Raw genomic sequence first — 21,270 nt, forward strand, 5'->3', positions numbered from 1 at the left:
CCGCCAGAGCACGAATTGTGCGGCAGTGCCCATTCCTGGGGTCACCCCCGCCGCTCCCGAAAGTAAAGCCAAGTCCGCACCGCTGCATCCCCTCCCGTTTTTCTCCCAGGGTTGTAAACCAAATTCCCTTTGGAATAGGTCGCAGGAAGATTTCACGTTTTCCCAAGCGGTGCCGTGAAGGCAGAAGGGTGTACCACAACCCACTGGGAATCTATACAAGCGCCAGGCGTGCCGGGAGCTGCCCGTGGGTAGATGCTTGTGGCAACGCGGAGCTTTGGACTCAGCGCTTGGCCTGCGGGCCCGCGCCAAGGCGCTCTCAGCCTTCCCGTGCTGCAAAAGCTGGCTGCGAAGGCGCGGGAGAGGCAAGCAGGGCCGGGGCCGAGGCTGACTCCGGGACCGGACAGGGACAGGGACAGGGACACCGCCACTCCGGCACTCCCGTTCCCCGGTGCGGCTCCACAGCGCCCACCCGAGGCTGCTCACGCCCCCTGGCGGCCCCGCGCGGCGCTGTGGGCCATTGGCGTCACAACGCCGTGTGGCGTCACCCGCCCGCGCGCCGCCGCGGCCGCCATGGGTAAGAATCGCGGTGGGGCCGCCAAGGCCGGCAGCGTGTTCCGCATCGCCCGCAGCGGCGTCCTCAAGGCCAAGGCCAAGGGCAAGGCGCGGCCCGTCACCTCCGGGCTGAAGCAGGTGAGTGCCACGGCGGGAGGAGGCGCTGGCCGGGCTGCGGCAGCGCCCCGCCACGGTGCGGCCCCTGCCCTGCTGCGGCGCCCGCGGGAGGCCTCGGCCTGGCGGGGATTCCTCCCCTTCGACCTCGGTGCGCGGCGCAGCAAGCGCTCGGAAGTGATTAAATCGGGCTGGTTTAGGGGCAGTGTGCCTCCGGGCACAAAACGGCAAAGTTGCATGATTATCACCTGAAAATTAGGTTTGGATGTGGATATCATCTGGAAAAAGAGGATCACAAGAAGTTCATTTGACTAATCCGAGGCATATGCCACAGAAGGCTTCGGGCTGTGCCTGGGGGGTGTCGTTTGGGAAGTGTCTGATAGTACCGCGCCTTGTCCTCGGGAATGCGATGCTAAAGGGAGCATCAGCAGTTCAGCGAGTTCGCGTTCACTGGACTGCATTCACAGCGTCGCTGAGGGTGTAATTCAGGGTAGAGTTTAACAAAATGCCTTGATCCAAACCACTGGGCATAGTTAGTACTACTAACAAGGAGAAGTCCTGCTCCTTTCCATCACGTTCCTTATCCCAGGAAGGGATCCTTGTGCCAGGCTCTGGGCTACATTCCCACAGCTCTCCTTGATGCTTGCTCAGGAACTCTACGCCCACTAGGTGACTCAACTTGCTAAATCAGCAGCGAAAGGCATTAAAAATACATTTTGCATTTTTATGTGCTGGGTTGGTGAGTTGAACAAACTTAATTATGAATGAATGAATGCAGAGAGAAGCATTTTGGTGGGGAGGAACCAGAAAGGATGGAACCTTTTCTGATCCAGTAGCTGTTTATTTGCCTCAGCTATCAAGTAAAACTGTCAGTGAGATGCAGTGAACATAGCTAGGAGTGTGCACTGCTGGATGTTTTGCTCTTAATTCCCGTCTGCCCCTTTTTTTGCCCCTTATATAGCTGTGATGCTATGTAGATGCTTCTGTCAGCCAGTTTAACATAATAAAGTAATAGAAGAACAGAGGAGCAAAAATAATGTTGTTATTTTGGTGTCTGTAGAAGAGCACAGCCCAGAAGAGGGAGAGAGTGGGTCATGGAGTAGGGAGCAGTGCAGGGCAAGAGGGATGGGGGTGTTTTCCTGTTGAGAGCAGTGAGTCATTATATGGTATCTTCTCAAACCCTGCCTCCAGCCTGAGGTGTGTGTTCTGGAAGAGTTCACCTCTCCCTCTAGAAAAGCATCTGGTAATAGAAATAATAAAAGCAAATAGTGGCTTATTTTCTCCATTTGATGCAGTTGCAGTCTGCTGGAGAAACACAAGTAAATGGCTTAAAAAAAAAAAAGGCCATTTCAGATTTTCTCCTGCAAGCTCCACTTAATAAATTAATCTGGTGAACAGACAGGAACAAACTCTAGAAAAAACAATTTCATGTTGCTGGCGTCACATCTCCTCTTAGTCTAGACTGTCCTGTATAATAAAGGGAGAAACAGGTTTAAAAACATATTCATGAAATGTCTGAGTTTCATAGTCTTGAAAAGCTTGTTAGGAGTAAAATTTTATTCTCTGTGTTTGAAGCTGTGTTCTTTAATGCATTAAGCCTTTGGGCTTAATGTGATTTACTTATTGTTAAGCAGTATAAGAAGATGCTCAGAAAAAAAAGTTGCTAAAATAAATTTACTCATTAATAGCTATAAGCTCATTGTAACTGTTCAGACAACTTTTGATGTAGGTACCCATGCTAGCTATAGAGCCTCTTTCTGTGGAAAAGTCCTGCCTGATTACTTGAGGATATCACTATTAAAACTGACTGGAACCTTCTAAAAGCCCTGTGAAGCTGGAAGATGGTGACAAGCCCTGACTGAACACATGGTCTTTGTAGATCATGTTACCAACAGTCCATCCACTCTGATCAGAGCTGGAAGCTGGGGCTGTATTTCTTCAGTCAGTGTCCCAGTGAAAGTGTTCATCTGAGCAGGCCTGTTCTATCAGCCTCATTGCCCACTGCTTTCTTAATACTGGTTCTTGTGGTCAGTCAGAATGGAATTGTTACTGTATAGGTGCTCTGGAATTGTGGAGGCTTTGAAAGTAAAATGAATACGTGTAACCATTCACAGTTTGCTTCTGCCTGTTTAAATTGCTCAGAGATGAACTATGGGGGTGGCCGTTGAAACAGCAGCAGGTATGCTGAATTTTGGGGCTGCCTGAAGACCTATGAGCATGCTTCTGGAATGTTTGCAATGTAATAGGTTATTACCTGGCTGTGATCCTGTTCCAGACTTTGGAAGCAGCAGGTGCTAGGGCTCAGATCAGCTGAATCTTATTTTGCTGCACTGGTGAGAGTTTATGCCCTCTTGCATCCACCCTGCTCCTCTACCACAGACAGTTGTCCCCAGAGTGCAACACATGTCCATATTCTAGCACTTCCTCTTTGAAAGTAAAATCTTTGATGAAATAACTTACAAAGGCAGACTTGGGCTAAAAGAGAGGCTGAGGTGCCCAGAGATAGACATTCCACTCTGCTACAGCTGCAGAGTTTCTTTAAATACTGTGGCAAAACCTGCTAGACGTTGATGGCCAGACCTACAGTACAAACAGTTAGGATGCAAGGTGTGATGATGAAAGGTAAGCTACTGGAAGAAATTCAACATACTAAAAAATAATTTACAAATTGTATTTGGTTTGAGGGGCTACAGGCTTGGCTTCTCTAAAAATCTGCCAGAAGCTTCCCTTATGTCTGAAAGGGCCAATGCCAGCTGGCTTCAGGATGGATATGCTGCTGGCCAAGGCAGAGCCCATCAGGTACTGGCAGTGCCTCTGGGTTGATGTAGTTAAGAAGCATACCACCAGCAGCAGTCAAAACAGGGGAATGAGAATTTTTAAAAGAAACAGCCCTGCAAGCACCAAGGTCAGTGAAAAAGGAGGGAGAAGAGCTGCTCCAGGTGTCTGAGCTGAGATTCCTTTGCAGCATTTGTTTGACAACTAATTAAATTCATTTTCCCCAAGTTCAGTTGAGTCTGTTCTGCCCATGATGGCAACTGGTGAGTGGTCTTTCTCTGCCCTTATCTCTACTCATGAGCCTTTCATTATATTTCCTGTCCCCTGTCCAGCTGGAGAAGGCAGCGATGGAGTGGCTTTGGTGGACACCTGGCATTCAGCCAGGGTCAGTTCACCAGAGCAAGGAAGGAAGGAAGGAAGCCTTCCTGGGACTTCATTCCAGCTAAGAGAAGCTGAGGCTGGTGTAGCAGCACCTGTGAAGCTTGACTTTTGTTTTCTCTGTGTTCTCTTCCTGGGTCACTATGGGCTCCCATTCCCATAGAGCAAGTTTAACTCTTAATTTTGAATTTATTAGTACATAGCTAGATGACCTAATGAAGTAACAGGTAAAACATACTGAAAAGCACGTAACACTGGCTGCATAATAATTGCACAAAAATGGGGCAGTTTCACATCAGTGGAATTTTTGCTAAAAATACTAATGTATGTATTTTTTTCTCTCCCAGATAAACATTAAAAATGCTGAAAAAGTTAGCACAATAAATAAAGCATTTGCTGAAGTTCAGAAAGAAATCCGTCAGCTTTCAAAAGGTACCACAGCAGAACCTCAGAACACTCAGAAGGTAATTTCCCTTTGTAAAAATCTGAGCAGAATGAAAAGAATGTGTGTTTAAAGCATTATAATGTGTCTCTTAGGCTGCAGGCAATAGCTCAGTTGGACAGAGTCTGGTGCTGGTAATACTCAAGGTGCTGAGTGCTTTTAATGGCCATTTGATTAAGAGTTGGACTTGATCCTCGTGTGTCCCTTCCACTTCAGAATACTCTGTGAATCTGTGAATTCATGCAGTTGATTTAAAGCTGGAATCCCAGTTTTATGAATTTCATTTGTGTGGCAATGCTGAAACCTAATTAGCATGTTCAAATTCTGTATAACTACTAAAGAAGAGAGAAGAGGGTGGCAGCCATGCTGAAGCATGCTTCAAAAGCATATTTTTAAATTACATTCTAGCTGATTTCTTATTTTTTTAAGTTAGTCCCAGCTCCATCCCCTAGATTTGAAACTTGTATCTTACATGAATAGACACAAAGAAGATGAACCTGGCTGTTCCCTACCTGAAGCTCCTGACAGTGCTTTGAAACAAACAGTTCTGCCTCTCTTTGTTCCTGGTTCCTAAGCCTTGTATTGCCTCATCAGAAGGACCAACACCTGAAGCAGCAATTTCTGTAGTAGAGGTTTTGCCTGCAGCACTTGGTGTTCAAGACAGTATTTTTCTTGCCTTTGTCTAGTTGTTTTTTTTTTTAATGCAGGCCTACTTGCAGTCTTGCACAAGAATTAATTCATAAAAGTTTAATTCCTGACAAATCCTCCATGTAAACTTTCTGCTGACTGATGCTCTAGGCACAGTTTCAGTGAGAGAAAGCAATCCTTCAGGATGAGATGCAGATGAATTCATCCTGCTATTGGAGGAAGCTGGAGTTTGGAGAAGTGGACATGAGTTGTCAGTATGCCTGAGGTGATCAAGTTTCTGTACAGCTGGGAGCAACTAAACAAGTGTCAAATACCTTAAGGAGAGGCTGAGGGAAAAATGAAACATAAGTGACAGTGCTGCCAGCACAGGATGAAGCCAAGCTGGGATTTCAAGGCAGTTGGAGCCAGTGGTCCTGTCCCTGCTGGCTTGTTATTTATTCCTCCAAGAATTCAGACTGTGCTACTGCTCCTGTGCTAGTAGGGCTCTACACCACTCAGGCTGTAACAGTATTTTCTCCAAAGTTGCAGAAGTGTTGTTGAGAGCAGTTGTGTTCTAAAAGCTGAGCCTGTCTCAGTTGGGCCATGTGTGTTACTGGTACGACGCTCCCAAAGCACAAAGCATTTTCTGCTTATGTCTCAACTTCAGTGTATGCTGCAATCCCCCCAAGTTATTGAAGTATAACTGCAAAATTAGCTGAAATTAAATATATATAAGTCAAATTAATCTTCTGGCCAATGGATATTCATTTAGTCTGGTTTGTTTTGGGATTTTTTGCAAGGAGAATAAAAAGAAATTGTTTTCTGCTTTAAACTGAAACTCTTTTTTTTTCCAGGTTTCCACAAATCTGGAAGAGGAACCAGCAAATGTGGATGCTGCCGCAAGCCTGTTATCTCAGTTGTAATGCAAAATGGACAATGAAGGGGTTGCAAGAAATGAAAGACCACAAATACTGATGGCTTTGTTTGCACAATTTTATTAAAAAAATCTTGTTAATATACAAGTATTGGCACACTTCAATACAAACTACAAACAGACCTTTCCTATCATCTAGGAAAGTGGAATGTCAGAAGTCAGTGTGAGAAACTTAAAGTGCTAAAACAGAAGGCACTTCACAAAATTGGTTCACTGAAACAGTTTAGCATAACTCAAGTTGATACCCTTCACTTTTCAACTTGGCAGTGAAAGCTTCAAAATTGTTTGAAAAGTTAAAAAATAGAAAGCTTCTTGGCAGTAAAGCTTCAAAGAAAATGCTGTTAACTGTGAGCAAGAAGACTAATCATTTTTTAAAAAATGATCAAAAAGTTGTAAGTATTTTCACTTTTCTTACTAAAGAAAGCTCCAAACAATTGGCTTAGACAGAAACACACTCAGGTGAAAAAGTGCCAGAATTTTTGATTAAGAGCCCTTTTTTCTTGTTCTTGAATTTGTTTTGTGAAGTAGTTAAAGGAAGCAAAAGGAAATATACTCCCAGAGTCAGTGAACTAAGAAGTTATACATTCATTATTCAAATACTTAGGTTATGAAGAAGTCTAGATTGTTACAGTTAGAGGTAGATAAGTAGTCTGGTTGACATAATATCTAATAATTTAGTATCTGCACATCAAAGAGATCACAGACTCCTTCATTATCATCCAGGTTAAAGTTGTAGTCATCTCCGGGAGTAGGAGAGAGTCGTAAGAGAGGAAAAACTGTAAAGCAGGAACAGTTTAGTTTAAATTAAAACACTTGGAAAATCAGCCCTATCACATTTCAGTATGTTTGTCATAAGGGTTAGTCTTAATAATTAAAATAGTCTTGATAATCTGACAAGCTCACTGAGATACATACCATGAAAACCTGTACTGCATCAAACTAAGGCAGTAAGTGATGTATCTGCCATTTTTTGCTTAGTATTTTAAGTCAGTTTGCTGAAGTGGAGTGATAGCTGTGGAATATGGGTTTAATTTCTTCTGCAGTAACGGAGTTCCTGAGGAGCTTTTGAAAACATTAACCAGAAAGCCATAATTTATATTTATATTCCTTTATCTATATCCCTGCTCTAGAAGCAGAGCCTCTTTCCATGTTAACCACATACTGGCACATTCACAGGATCCCATCTTGCCCCTTGGATCTTACAAGCACATCTCTTTCTGGATGAGCCCTGAAGTGGTCTGCTTGAGGGGCAGATTTTATTACAGGCCTTACAGAATACAGGGCAAAAAGAACAAAAGCAAGTTGAGTTCACCTCTTTGCCTGCCACATCAGTGAGAGTGGCAGAGAGGTAGGAGCACATGAATTTTGTAGTAGCTGTGGTTCAGTGCTGCACTCATATGGCCAAAGATGTGCAAGAATAGAAATGGGTGACACTTGTTAAGTGTACCACACATGGCCATATATCAGTCTGCATCCAGAACTATATTCTGAAATACTTATTCAAAGCACCTGCACAAAGCTTTAGGCAGAATAGAATTAAACCAGATTTATATTTTAAGGCAGCACACTAGTCATCGGCTTGTTCTTTCTTTTTCCCTAAATTAAGTACTGGTGGGTTATTCATGCAAGTAAGTGCTTTTGGATTAAGGTTTTCCTATTTTGTCTGTTAAATAAAACTGTTGCAGGGAATAGAAAGGGGAGCAAAGACAAGAGTGACAGAGGAGGCAACATGGGAAAGAAGTCGTTTCATACTGACTCTTGGCATCAGATTTAACAGATGCCTTCTAAGTGCTGTTCACACATAAATCATGCTGCTACTTGTGATTATTAGGAAAGATACTAAATACTTACCATCAGAAGACATGAGTTCATCAATAATATCTCCACTGATATTTCCTGTGAAAGACAGGAGCACATGCTTTACGTATGTGGGTTTTTTTAGTCTGTGTTTATAGCAGTCAACACATTCTTTGCATTAAAACACTGAATTGACAAGTACACTATGGCTTGTGCAGTGTAGGAGCTGCAGAGATAGTATGCCATGTACATGTAAAATATACTTATCTTTGTATCCCTCAGTTTTTGCTCCCCAATACATTTTTCCCACTTAACTCTTTAAAACCCAAGAGCTATATATATCATGGTATACCATGACACTTATCTGGTGGCAAAGAAACTCAATTGTTCAAAATTAGTATGCTCCTCAGTGGCTTCATTAGAAGATAAACAGAGACCTGTTTTTTCCTCTGTGTAACTCATTGGTAATTTGGTCACAAAGAAGGGCTCAGGGAACCAGTGAAATCTTTAAACAGGAACTACTGCTTCCTACCTGCAGGCTCCTCCATCTTTGCAATGTCAAATGAGTTTGGCTTGAGAATGCAGTTGACATCCAGAGGCAGCAAGCTCTGGTAGTCACTGGAGTTGGCTGAGGCTTGGGCACTGTCTCCAGACAGGCTGGGATAGAGCTCTGGTTCTGGAAGGCTGGAGTAAGGGGCTGCAGGGGCTGCGCTGTCCTGCTGGGCGCTGCCATCTACACCGACAGGAAGGAGTGTTAAAGTCTGTTACAGTGAAACAGAACACACAGCACCTGCCCCCAGCTTTGTCTTTTGAGGGAGAACATGGCCAATGTCTGAGATCAGGTGAGAGGAGTCTTCCCCTTCCACAGGCTCAGTCACAACTTAATTAATTGTCAATTAATTAAAGGTCAATTAAAGGTCAATGGAGGTAATCAGGATCCCTCAGGAATGCAGTTGTAATACAGCATTTTCTTAAATCTTTTCCTATTACCTATTAATTTACTATTACTATGAAAAAAGTACCTGATATTCAGGCAGCCTCTTACTGTGGCTATGTGGAAGAAGGTAAGCGACCTTGTGGTACAATAGCTGGAACTGGTGCCTGCATTATCAATCTCATTAAAAGTACGCATTCAAATCATCCTCCTCTGTCAGGAGGTTTGCAATTTTGCTCCATAATGCATTCTGGAGAAGCACCTCAGAATAATTAACAGGATTACATCCAAAACCTGTTTAGTGTAAGATGGTAAGATGTGAGGGAAGCATCTCTTTCATCAGACAGAAGAGGAAGAGGTGTCTGTAACCTCCTGAGAGCTGTTACTAAGGCCCTGGAGTAGTCTTTAATGGACAGCTGCTACCCTATGCAAATTCTTGATCTTGTCTACCACTTTCCTTAACAGTTTCTTCTTTCCCTCCAGCTGCCCTCCTCCCCCACCCACCAGAGATAGGAAAACCCCGGGATCCACCTGATGATGTGTCCGCAGCTGCTGTTGGCGGTAACTCCTGCCCTTGGTTGGGGTCACATTGTTCTGGGGGATTTGGAGGAGCTGCAGCTGGTTTAAGTGGAGTCACTGGAGCTGCAGGCTGAGATGGGGGCTGTGCAAGGTCATCAGGTGGAGGAACTGGAAACACTGTGGGCTTGGAGGAGCTTGATTCTTTGTTTATAAGCAGCACATGGATAGGTCCTGAATTACTTTTAAGATTGATCTGGTATTTATTCTGTCCATTCTGTCCCTGTAAAAATAGTGTATTATGAAAGTCAGCATTCCTTGAGAACTTGGAACTCTCCAAAGTGATGAAGACTAAGATCAGCTGTTTTAGTCCTCAACAAAAAGAAAAAAAACAAAATCCAACATCACCCAAGCTGCTAACTTGGGTCCTGCAGAGAACCTTACCATTGCCTGAACTGATTCAGCAGAGATGGACAAAGACAGTACCACTGATCAGCTTCATGGCTCTAGCCTTGGATGCTTTTACTGATTAGACTGTGCTTAGCCTCACTAAAAATAGCTTGTGAAACTTCTCAGGTGAATTTCAGCCTTCTATAAGCACAGTGGCTATCACGCTACATACCATGCTCTCTCCCAACTATGTAAACACTACTTAAAATCAAGCGCTGCAACAACAACAACAAAAAAAAAGTTAAAGATGGACAGAAGTAAATAATTTGGCCTCCTACTTCAATCTTGCCAATTTAATCCTTTTGGCTAAAGTGAGATTGCAGTCTGTTTCTCTATCCAGTCTAGTGAAGCCCCTAAAACAGTTACTTTCAAGAGATGATGGGTTAAAGCATAGAATATAAAGCAGTTATGGGAAATATTCAATGTTAGGAAATCACATAGAGCAATAAATTGGGTAAGGTATGGAACACAATGACAGGGAAGAGATAAGGACAGACAGTGATAAGTTCAGTGCATTTCAGAGCCAAGAAGAACTGCTGGGTAAGGCACGTTTAGGGCCAACATGTCAAATTGACCCTGAGACCCTTGCCAAGGCCTGGAGACTAAGCCAACTACACCGGGAATTGACCAAATTTGTGGAGAGGTTCAAAAGTTTAAAGAGGAAGACTCCTCGAAGCTGATGAAGGCCGACCGGAACGACCCCTGAGAAGATCCTCAAAAGAGAAGTCCCCGCCCACGCTCCACCTACACCACTCCCCATATGTATATGCATGAATATGATGTAATCCCAAACCTAAAATTGTATAAAAAGGTACGCTTTTGCTGTAAAGATTCAGAAATCCCATTTTAGGATTTCTCCGACGTCGTAATAAAATACCTCCTGCTTATTTGACTGAGTCTCTTAAGCAGTAATTTCTCGCCTTTTGGGGCAAAAATCGGCATCACTAGTACCATGAGACTAAATCTAAATTATATTAAAACTAAATCGAAAAGGTTTTTTCATAAGAGATCCATTTTAACAATATAACAGAGAAACTTGACACATAAAAGTCACTGTGTTCTCAGGAGAATTCATAGCAACTATGCATTATTTTGAAAGCTGCAACATTTTAAAAGCAAGAGAGAAGAAGAACCCACTTGTGTAATTTGGTTTTCATAGAAGGCAGGGTTACCATTAGTCTAAGTGTACAAAACTCACTTTTTTCTGTCTGGCCTCCCTCTTCTCAACTTAAACAATCCTAATCCTTTCTCCCCTCCCTCTTGGACATGGATAGAGATAAATCCTCTGCTCTGAAACAACTCTTCTTTGCCACTATTGCTCTAGAACACTTAAGTAAACGAGAAACCAGTACATACCATTTCAGGTCTAGGTACTTCTAATTGTGTACCACAAGGTGCTTGAATTGCTAGAAGTGTATCTCCTGGTTAAACAGCAATTTTAAAGAAAGTGTTAAGTATATTTTTCTTAAGTCTTGTATAGTATCCACTCAAATGAGATCTGGAAAGTCTCTAAGGTCACTTAAAGTACTGCATTATTTAGCATTGCATAGTATAAATCACGGAATTCCAATACTAAGATCATCATTGCAAAAACCTTTTCTCACAACAGTACAAGATTAACCATATTCTTTACCCATTTGTCTTCGAGTCGTATATATAACGAAAGGTGAAAATATTTACCTAGTTCCTTTTTTCACAGAATCAAAGAATCATTTAGGTTGGAAAAGACCTCCAAGATCATTGAGTCCAACCTTTGACTGATCACCACCTTGTCAACTAGACCACAGCACTAAGTGTCATGTCCAGTTGCTCCTTGAATACCTCCATGGATAGTGACTCCACCACCTTCCTGGGTAGCCTGATTCAATGCTTAATCAGCCTCTTGAGAAAATCTTTCCTGATGTCCAACCTGAACCTCCCTGGTGCAGCTTGAGGCCATGTCCTCTTGTCCCATCACTGGTTGCCTAGGAGAAGAGACTGACCCCCACCTGGCCACAGCCTCCTTTCAGGTAGTTGTAGACAGTGATAAGGTCTCCCTTGAACCTCCTTTTCAGCAGGCTAAACAACACCAGCTCCCTCAGCCACTCCTCATATGACTTCAACTAAACCAGCTCTCTGGCCTAGCTCACTTTATGACTTTGATGACTGGTGGTACTACCAGAGATTTAACAGAAGGAAGAAGAGGTGTTAATGTTCATCTTCAGTGCCAGTACTTCCAAATATCTAAGCTCATGGCTTCCACAGCACATATGACTGGGATCCAACAGCTGTCTGTCACACTCATCTGTGGCTTACTATGCACATGAAAATGTGTTGGTTAAAATCAGGGGACCACATTTACATGCACAGCACTGGCACAGGTTACTTGCAGGTTACTTGCTTACCTGCACATGATTTCCTCTTTGTTCATAACTAATTTGGAGTAACACTTTTCTTTCTCTGCTTCCTAAGAAACACTTAGGTGAAGTACTATGTCAGCATCGTGCCAGCTGCCTCCATGTTTTGTTATGACTAACATCTTTTCAGTAACAGCCCATTTTTGTTAAATTCTGCAGTAGTTTTCTAATCTTGTGTTTTTATTAAAAAAAGTCTTCCTTGTGGCAAAGAAAGACGGTTTTGAGCCTAGCTGGAGGCTGAACAACAATCTTCCCTTGGGTGCCCCATGATCAGGAGATGATGTCAAAGTAACCTCTGCCAGCACTTCCCGGCAATTTCTTCCAACCACCTGTACAGGAATCCTTTAGATTTAGTAGCAATGCCCCATCATTGACCTTCTGCTGGATTATTTATACAGCATCACAAGCTCTGTCTGGCCACAGTTGCTACCAGGAAATGATGCAAAATTTAGATCTTCCTGGTTCTTCTGGAGGGTTGGACCAACAACCAGTCCTGTCTCTAGTTCCATTAATGGCCCATGGCAAGCTGCTGAAAAGTATGAATACCAAAAAAGAAACCAAAAACCAGGACTCCAGCTGAGCTTCCATTCTATACAATCTATGACTACAATTAGAAAATGCCAGAACTTGGTAGCCATGAACATTATGAGACCTCAACCTAGTAATGATCACTATTGAGTATTTCTTAATTCAAAATACTTGCAGGAAAAAAAGCAAGTTAGTTAGCAAGTCATTTTTCAAGGAATCACTCACTTTAGAAATACAGCCTAGCAGCAACTTACCATTGAAGCAGTTGCAGATATCTTCATGGGTGACATATGAAAACGTAATTTATGTCAAGGAACATTTTTCTTAAAACAATATAAAGCTAGTATTTGCTGCCCTTCAGAAGTTTGTCCAAACTGAGCCTAAACTATAGCATTATTATTGTAAGAGGTGTAATCAAGGCATTATTTTTGACTTTCAGAATGGCTTATTACAAATAACAAGAGTTCTCTGTTTTAAAGAAAATACCTGTATCAGCAAATAAAGTACAGAAAGAAAAATAGTTGTGTAGCTTGAACGAGAAAAGATTCTTCTAAAAAAGAAGAACACGTAAAATCTTATTTTGAAGAATACCATTTACCTTGCTAATTTGACAATACAGAATTCAGGTATGTATCAGCATTTCCTATAATCACACAAAAATACTGCTAGAGGGAACTTCAGAATTCATCTACCATCCTCTGCCTCAGGGTAGGATCAATCCACTGTTCAGACATTCCAGACAGAAGTTTGTCTTTCCTCTTCTGCAAAACCTCCAGTGACACATATTCCACCACCTCCCTGGGAGATCAATTCCAGTGCCAGCTCTACCAGAAGTTTTTCCTAACATATAACTTCAGTCTCCTTTGCTACAAAATCCATTTTACAGAAACAGTTTCTGAACAGAAACTCCAGTACTTTTTAAGTACTTATCAGTAGTATTATAGATAGGAAGGGCACTTTCCTGCTCCCATTCTCAGGTGTCTGTTTTGCAAGACAGCTAGACACATGCTTACAAGCAATGCAGCTGAAACTCTCTAGTATTTATATACAGGATGTTTTTTTCCAGTTTGAAACCCAACAAGCTCCAGGACTTTGTTTACTCCATTTATCTTTGGGTGATAGCTTAATCTTTTCAAAAGAATGAAGGAGCAAAAAAGATTAATGTAAAGAACTGGTAACAAAATATAAATTTAAGTTCTGGAAAGCAGTATCACTAATTTCAAGTAAGACACTAGGATTACGCTATTGACTTAATAGTTGCTGTACATATATATATATATATAGATAGATAGATATATGCTATATTGTTTTCATGTTACCAATCAGTCATGGAAGTTAAAGTCATGTAAAGAAGATTTATATCTTCTTTTGTTGAAGAAAAACCTGAAAAAATACTTGCCTTACCATGCTAAATGAGTTACATTATGCTTTATCCATTACCTACACTTTAACTGTTGCTTTAATTCTAGATCCAAAATGCACACAATTTATTTAAAAGGATATTGGTGGTTTGTAGAATCATCCATGACGTTCTTGATACTTTGCTGAAGCCACAATTTCTGCTGATCCAATTCTTTTTCTTTTAGCTCTAAATCTTCAATTTCAGCTTCCAGATACCTCAGCCTGTCTATGACTTCTTTTGTATTGCAGCCAGCACCTACTCCTCTTAAACAGGTATAAGGGTTCATGAAACCACAAGTAAAAATCTAAAGCAAACATCCAATGATAACTTCTTAAGACTATTTTCAACATTTGGAAAATCTACTAATATTCAATATGAAGGAAATGAGCATTTAACTTTCCAGTAGTGTTTTGACAGGAAAATGAAAATTCTTTAATTCAGATAAAATTTAGAATTTTCTTCTACAAAAACTTAGCTTCTTTTGGAACTGTTTTGCAGGCCCTAGCTCCTTCCCCTAGAATCCTTATCTTGAGCTTTTACCTTCAGGGACCTAAGAGAAAACAGGCATGGACTGTGGTAGGGCAGGTAGGTGGAGACAGTGTGTCCTGACAGCCCTCCCAAATTCATTCAGGGAGAATTTTTCAACTACAAGTGCTAGTTATAAAGTAGCACTACAAGTTTTCTGAAAGATTCTCTTCTGTGTGCTTTAAACTTGATTTTATGTATCACATACACAAGTTAAAGGGAAAACAAATACAGTTAATTTGCAAGTTTATTGTACTTCTACAACATCACATTGCTCATTGATTAGCAGTGTTAATTTTATGGTGTCATATCTAGTCAGAAGAAGTAGAGTCAATTTTTTTTGCTCTTAAGCATGTGAAAATTTGCAGAACTGACATAACTTACTTCCACTGAATGCTGTTTTTTGACTTCTTCTCAATGAGATCAATCCCCTCCAGAACGTTGGTGATATCATAGATCCTTCTCTTCTGCCTCACAGCAAGCGTATCAGCAGCCTGTTGAGAGAACAAGTATCAGCAACTTGCATGCTGAGGGAAAGCCACTCCCTTGGAAAAATGCCATCTAATGTAACTTCAAAAGGAGAAGGTTCCATTCTACAAGAGCCCAATACCAACAATGAATTCTGAAGTTCAGCACCTGCAGGCAGTGCTACAAAGCACAGGGAGCAGTCCCCTGGCTGAAGGCCAACAGGCTATCCCCTAACAGAGAAAGGAGCTCACAGGGGTTGCAAAGACCATGGTCTGTATCTGGGGCATATTCAACTGCATGGAGGAGCCTGCCATGCTCTTTCTGGAGGACAGGAAAAGGTATGGAAGGCAGGTAGCGACACCTTGCAGTGGGGCAAGCCTCTGAAGCTTGAAGGACATAATAAGTTTATCATTCCTTCCACTGACACTCGAGGTATTAGAGCCTTTGTTTGGATTCAGTGGTGCTAGGATACGAAACAGGGCTGTAATTTCACAGGGTGGCTGCAGGAGAGCTGCAGTATTTCAGGCCAGCATTGTCCCTGCACAAATGCCCCTTGCAGGGCACAAGGGCTCACTCAATGCCCCACTGAGCACCAGCACCCTGGGACAGCTGCCAGGGATGTTGCTGCAGACACACAGCCAGCTGTGCAGTGCATCGGAGGGCTGCCACACCTCGCCCCTCTGAGCAAAGCAGCATCAGCCAGAGACAACCACTTCATGCTTCACCTCTTCCTCTCCTTTTGTGTAACTGATGCAAAGAGTTAAGATAAAATAAGCCAGTCAGCTACTCATGCCTTCCACAGCTGTAGTTACTCGGGATACTTAAATACAAAGATTACATAGGATTGTATATGTTAAACAAATAGAAGAAAAATAAAGAGAAGGGTAGGCAAAGAGTTCTGAATTTGAACTAATGCAAAAATGCAAATAATTTCTACTACATGAACATGATGATTTATTTCAGTTTGTTCCAACAATCTATTAAATGTTCACTTTTTGTAAGCAGCCTACATGAAAGGTACAGCTTGAGACAGCCATAACCTGGAAGGAAAACCAAATTTCTTTGCTTAATAGTACAATTACCTTTTGCTACTGAAATAAAGTTGAAAGGATAAAAAGAAAGAACAGAGATTATAAAAAGTACTCTTATAGCCATGAATTACAAAAACTACTCTTTCTCCTTGACAGTGATGTACCCACTAAACACTGTTTTCACTGACACCATTAGCAGCATTTATCTTTTGTATGGCCTTCTGTATGAGTCTTTTAAAACATTTTCTAAACTAACAAAACAAGATGCATGCAAACACATATTGCAGTTTAGTTCCCTCCAGGAAGCAGGCTCTCTGATCAATAGTTTCAGTAGGTATGCATCTGCTATCTTAATCTGCTATTTCTGCTGCATATGTACACATATGTACACACTGCTTCCAAGGACTGCAAGAGAACCCTAAAAATCTAGCAAGTGACAGAGCTGATACCATTTGCATAAAGCTGAATCAGCACCCCATACATCTCACGGTCTTCAGTTATTCTAGAGGCTGTTTACATTATTCAGTGCAAGGAATGGACAGCACACACAGATGCTATTCAACTTCCTGCTTTTTTCCCACTGCTCCACATATTTACCTAGGACTTGGTATACTACCCATGGCTTGAACAATAAAGAAACTGCTCTGGAGACAGATTTCATTACCTCTTGAAATTTTCCCAAAAGCCTGTCTACAAAATATAAATGCTTTACTAATCTTAATGTATTTTCAAACTGTACAAAAGATACCAATGCACAAATCTGGAGCTATGAAACCAAAGCTTAAGATATTGGGAAAAAAAAAAGGTCACTTCTTCTGAGTGCCCAATTTCAAATGTTTCCAAGTTGAAGTAATTGTTCCACTTTAAATGCTTTTGCATTTTGTATGCCCAAACCACAGTTCCCATGAACACCAGCAGCAGATTCACCACTACCAGCTCCAGATCCCCAGGACAGGGCCTCATTTCATAGGAAAATTAACAGCACTATTACATAGGTATTTGACTTGACTATCCTGCATACAATTCAATCACTTCTATTAAATTCAACTACTTACAACAGGAGTTCCAACACAAGCTGGGGCCAGTTCCCAAGCTGAGAAGTTTAATCCTGATATTCACTAGCTTTCTCGTACAGACCTTGTAATCTAATTATCTTTTAAAAATTTCACTTTAAAAAGCAATTGAGAAGTTCCTCTCTGACATTCTAACAGTTATCAGTGTGATACCTTCTGCCAGGTACATGGATCAGAAATTAAGTTCAGTCCTCCACATAAACAATTCACTAATTTAAATAATTAAAAGAGCTTCCTGACACAAATCTGCTGTCAAAAACACTGTTAAAACTCCTATCTTCTTAGCTTGTGTCAAGAAAGGGACAACTGCAACAAAGGCCCTGCTAACATGGATGGACATAGCTTCCACATCCAGAGCTCTTTCATAAAATCTTTCTAATGTTAAGCTGCTGAACTCTATCCTTATTGCTCTAATGTCTCCTTATACTTTGATTAAGTATGTATTCAAACCAAGTACTCATGAGTGCATAGACAGGTTCAGAGCTGGAATAAAGTATCTAAGCACAGAGCTATGGTTCTGCATACATTCCAATTGTGCAGCTCCTGGAATACAGAAAACACACTGTACAGCACAGGTTCAGCTGCAGGCAGGCACACATGCCCGGAAATAACGAAGAAAGGCCAGGAAAACTGAGAGCTTGTAGCCCCCCCACCAACTTGTTTGCTCCCTGGGAGCTGACAAAAGGCAGCAGAAATCATCAGCTGTAAATGTGCTTCACTAGCCCTAGAGAGAGGAGGAACTCGATAGAGCACCACGGCAGAGTCCTTACTGAGAGCCTTTACAAAGCACAAGGGCCAGCACTGCCTGCTTGCTCTCTCCATGAGTCTGTCAAAGGAAAGAGGTCCTGCATCTTCTGAACCCTGCCTGTACCACATGACAACACTTTCTCCCTAAGAGGGCTGTCAACAGTTTGGTGAAAGTTTTAAATTGAATGGTGCTCTTGCCAAATTGCATGTAGAAGTACTGAATGTCATTGCAACATAAAGACTAAGGGAATGTAAAATCTAATAGACAGGCTCTTTCTTTTTCTGTGGAGTACAGCAAGTGTAAGGCAGTTATTTGCTCCTGACCAGTACACTTCTAAAACAAGTAGATTTTAGTTTATCTCATGTTTTGCACTGATGATCAGAAACACTATTTAACCATCATTAGAGCAGGGATGGTATGCTAGAAACGAAGCCCACTTTAAAAATTAGGGCACAAGTATTGTACACTATGAACAGCATCCATTCAGGTAGCTTATCCCTTATTCACTCATCTTGCTCTTCTTCTCTCTTCCCTGCAATTCATGGGTTGCTGCAGATAGAAATTTAGTTTTCTTTCCCTTCTATATCACCCCTTAGCTTTTTACACTTAATTCCCTAACTAGATTTCTTTATGTCGGGCTATTCCATGACAAGTATGTCATTATTTTAGAACCACTGTTGGATTTTAAAGTAAATACAAAATTCAAATTTCAAGTGAAGAAAATTCTCACTTCCATTCCCACAATTTCTCAGATGCTACCAGTGTCCAGCACTAAAACATTTTCACAGCTTCCTCTTACACCCTGCTAAACTATAATTATTCACTAGAAAATGTCCTATAGAACAGATTTTCCTTCTCAATTGGTAAATCACAAAGCTGGAAATCTACCTGTTTTCAAAGTTTATTTTCTTTCTAGTGATGGTTTTGATACAGAAATACCAATCAGCAGCACAACATCAGACAGTCAATACCAGCCAGCAGGGAGACACTTAAAGGTGTCCACTGCACAAATAATTTCTTGGAATGCTCTGTTCCATTTCAAGGCTGTCCTGTTCTTCAGTTTCCTGAGCACACTGGCTTAACACAAACACACAAACTGGTCTTCATTTTTGCTTAGATATATGGCTTATTTAGGAGAAAACCAGTTTCAGAAATTTAAGTTCTGACTCACTGCTTATGAAAGTACCAACAGTTTATGCACAGTTAGTATTTTCTTTCAACAAATTGTAACATTTAATTCAGAAACCAGTCTCCAATAGGTCTTGAGCAGAAATGCCTGTGATTGGCTGCAATGCCCACTTAACTCTTCTGTGCTTATCAACTCATTCCCTGTGAGCAGGTACACTTCTCACTAAAGAGAACAAGAAGCATTGCTCCATCCCACTACACAGCCCAACTTTATTGTTCAAGTCAATCCTCTTTGGCACTTAAAGCCAAGCTTTTGGGCTTGATGTCTTTCAAACGGAAGTTTTGCTTCTCAGATTGACCTGGAACATCTCTCAGGACGTGACAGACACTAAAGGAAGCTACACAACAATCCCAAAGATCCAGACATCTTCATTCTCTTTTGCTAGATACAGAGACAACTAATATTAAGGAGTTCATCAACTTGTCGAGACCACAGCATAACTAAATGAAGAATATAAACCTATCAGCGTCCTTCCCTGTTCACCCTGAAGTTTCATTAGCCAGAGTAACATCATCAAAGTGCATCCGCTCTTAACAGGGATGCACAAAAAAAGCTCTGAGAACACCATTCACCTCCTGGGGCCTACTAAGAGTAATCAAAAAATAGGTCAGTTTTCCAGAAAGGACTTCAGGAAGAGCACCAAGCCAGCCTCTTGCTCCACTTTGCTGAACACTTCACCACTTAGGTTAACACCTTTGCTCCAATGCACTGCACACCCCACAGCCCAGAGGGCCCGAGCTCCAGGGAACTGACACAGTGGCAAGGATCCCTCCTGCAACACTGGGCCCCACCAAGGTGGGCTGGTCCCAGGGCATCACTGCAGAGGCTCCAGACATTGCAGCCCAAGGCATGCCTTGGAGGCAGCAGGCTGGCTGCAGAGCTGGGTGACAATGATTTGTCACTCCTATGCCAATTCAGCTTCTTTCATTCACACATAACAGAAAGCATAAGGCGGCAATGGTCTGTTTTTCAACATGGTTTTCTCTTGCTTAAAGGAGGCGGGTGGGCAAGAAACAGGTTTAAACAGCAGCCCATGCATTGAGTCAGTGCACGGAGCAACACAGGGCAGTCAAAGAAATCACAGAATTGTTAGGGCAGGAAGGGACCTCTGGAAACCATTTAGTCCAACCCCCACCAAGGCAGGGTCTCCCGGAGCAGGTGCACAGGAACTCATCCAGGTGGGTTCTCAATGTCTCCAGAGAGGGAGACTCCACAACCTCCCTGGGCAGCTTGTTCCAGTGCTCTGCCACCCTTAACACAGAGAAGTTCTTCCTCATGTTGAGGTGAAACTTCTGTGCTTTAGTTTATGGCCATTGCTCCTCATCCTGTAACTGGGCACTACGAAAGAATCTGGCGCCATCCTCTTGGCATGCACCAATAGGAGATATATATATATATATATATATATATATATATATATATATATATATATATATATATATATATATAATATATATATATATATATATATATATATATATGTATGCATTGATGAGACTTGGTCTCAATGTTTTCTTTTTAGACAAAATGGGCCCAGCTCCCGCAGTCCCTTCTCATAAGAGATGCTCCAGACCCCGCACCATCTTTGTAGCCCTCGGCTGGACCCTCTCCAGTAGCTCCCTGTCTTTTTTTCGACTGAAGAGCCCAGAACAGGGCATAGTAAATAAGACTCTCAGTAAGTTGAACTTAACACACGGTGCCCCTTACACCCCTTTATAAAGAGCCGGAACGCGTGTTTTAGCCGACCGCGGCGGCTGTCAGCCATCACCGGGCACCCGCAGCCCGTCAGCGGCCGGGGGAGGCCCCACCACGCCGGGCGGGCGGTAGGGAGAGAAGGAAGGGAGGAAGGAAGGAGGGAGCGGGCGGCCCTGCCCGGCCCCAGCGCTGCGCCGCCCCGGCTGCAGCGCGGCGGACCCTGTGCCCGGCCGGGCCCGGCGGCGCCGCCGGCCGCCCCCCCGCCCTCGCACCGCTTTGAGGTCCAGCACGCCGTCCTTGGCCTCCTGAAGCAGCGACACGAACTTGGTGGTCAGCAGCCCCAGGCTCTTCTCGTGGCGGCTGCTGCCGCCGCCCGCCGCCTCGGCCGCCGCGGCCATGCCGCCGGCGGGGCCACGTGTCGCGACCGCCGCAACGGCCCGAGCGGGAGCGCGGCCCCCGGCCCAGCGCGGCGGCGGGAGGGGCGGCCCGCAGGAAGTGACGCCGCCGCCGTTGCCTGGACACCGGCGCGGTCCGGCCGCGGGGCTGGGGCTGCGGCTGCGGCTGCGGCTGCGGCGGGGGACGGGCCCGGCCCCCTCCGGCCGTGGCGGGGTGGGCGGCCCACGGCCTGCGAGGGAGGGACGGCAGCCCTTGGCTGGCTCGGGCCGCTCCCGGCTCAGGCCCCGGACAGGTAGCGCG

The 21,270-nt window shown here is 43.1% G+C and overlaps 2 protein-coding genes across 2 annotated transcripts; one reads left to right on the forward strand and one right to left on the reverse strand.

Moving 5' to 3' along the window:
• The first annotated feature begins 545 nt into the window (after nucleotides 1-545).
• Nucleotides 546-5,910, forward strand: RBIS (ribosomal biogenesis factor). Its single transcript, XM_066565711.1, has 3 exons — nucleotides 546-690; nucleotides 4,167-4,283; nucleotides 5,743-5,910. The coding sequence occupies exons 1-3, from the start codon at nucleotides 571-573 to the stop codon at nucleotides 5,809-5,811; spliced, it is 306 nt and encodes a 101-aa protein (XP_066421808.1). The 5' UTR covers nucleotides 546-570; the 3' UTR covers nucleotides 5,812-5,910.
• On the reverse strand, nucleotides 5,864-21,015 carry E2F5 (E2F transcription factor 5). The gene is made up of 9 exons (XM_066565698.1): nucleotides 20,847-21,015; nucleotides 14,755-14,864; nucleotides 13,947-14,108; nucleotides 12,698-12,741; nucleotides 10,876-10,940; nucleotides 9,085-9,352; nucleotides 8,152-8,352; nucleotides 7,674-7,718; nucleotides 5,864-6,598 (listed from the first exon to the last, which is right to left on the reverse strand). The coding sequence occupies exons 1-9, from the start codon at nucleotides 20,970-20,972 to the stop codon at nucleotides 6,489-6,491; spliced, it is 1,131 nt and encodes a 376-aa protein (XP_066421795.1). The 5' UTR covers nucleotides 20,973-21,015; the 3' UTR covers nucleotides 5,864-6,488.
• Between the last annotated feature and the right edge of the window lie 255 nt (nucleotides 21,016-21,270).

This window comes from Molothrus aeneus, chromosome 1, assembly GCF_037042795.1.
Source record: "Molothrus aeneus isolate 106 chromosome 1, BPBGC_Maene_1.0, whole genome shotgun sequence".
In the NCBI taxonomy this organism is placed as follows: Eukaryota; Metazoa; Chordata; class Aves; order Passeriformes; family Icteridae; genus Molothrus; species Molothrus aeneus.

Bases quoted from the DNA above. Each gene is read 5' to 3' on its own strand.
- RBIS (XM_066565711.1), top strand. From the start codon at position 571: ATGGGTAAGAATCGCGGTGGGGCCGCCAAGGCCGGCAGCGTGTTCCGC. The intron at 691-4,166 runs GTGAGTGCCACG...TTTCTCTCCCAG, and splicing joins TCACCTCCGGGCTGAAGCAG to ATAAACATTAAAAATGCTGA. The intron at 4,284-5,742 runs GTAATTTCCCTT...TTTTTTTTCCAG, and splicing joins AACCTCAGAACACTCAGAAG to GTTTCCACAAATCTGGAAGA.
- E2F5 (XM_066565698.1), bottom strand. From the start codon at position 20,972: ATGGCCGCGGCGGCCGAGGCGGCGGGCGGCGGCAGCAGCCGCCACGAG. The intron at 14,109-14,754 runs GTAAGTTATGTC...TACCTGTTTAAG, and splicing joins AAAAACAGCATTCAGTGGAA to AGGAGTAGGTGCTGGCTGCA. The intron at 7,719-8,151 runs GTAGGAAGCAGT...TGTCTTTCACAG, and splicing joins AAAGATGGAGGAGCCTGCAG to GAAATATCAGTGGAGATATT.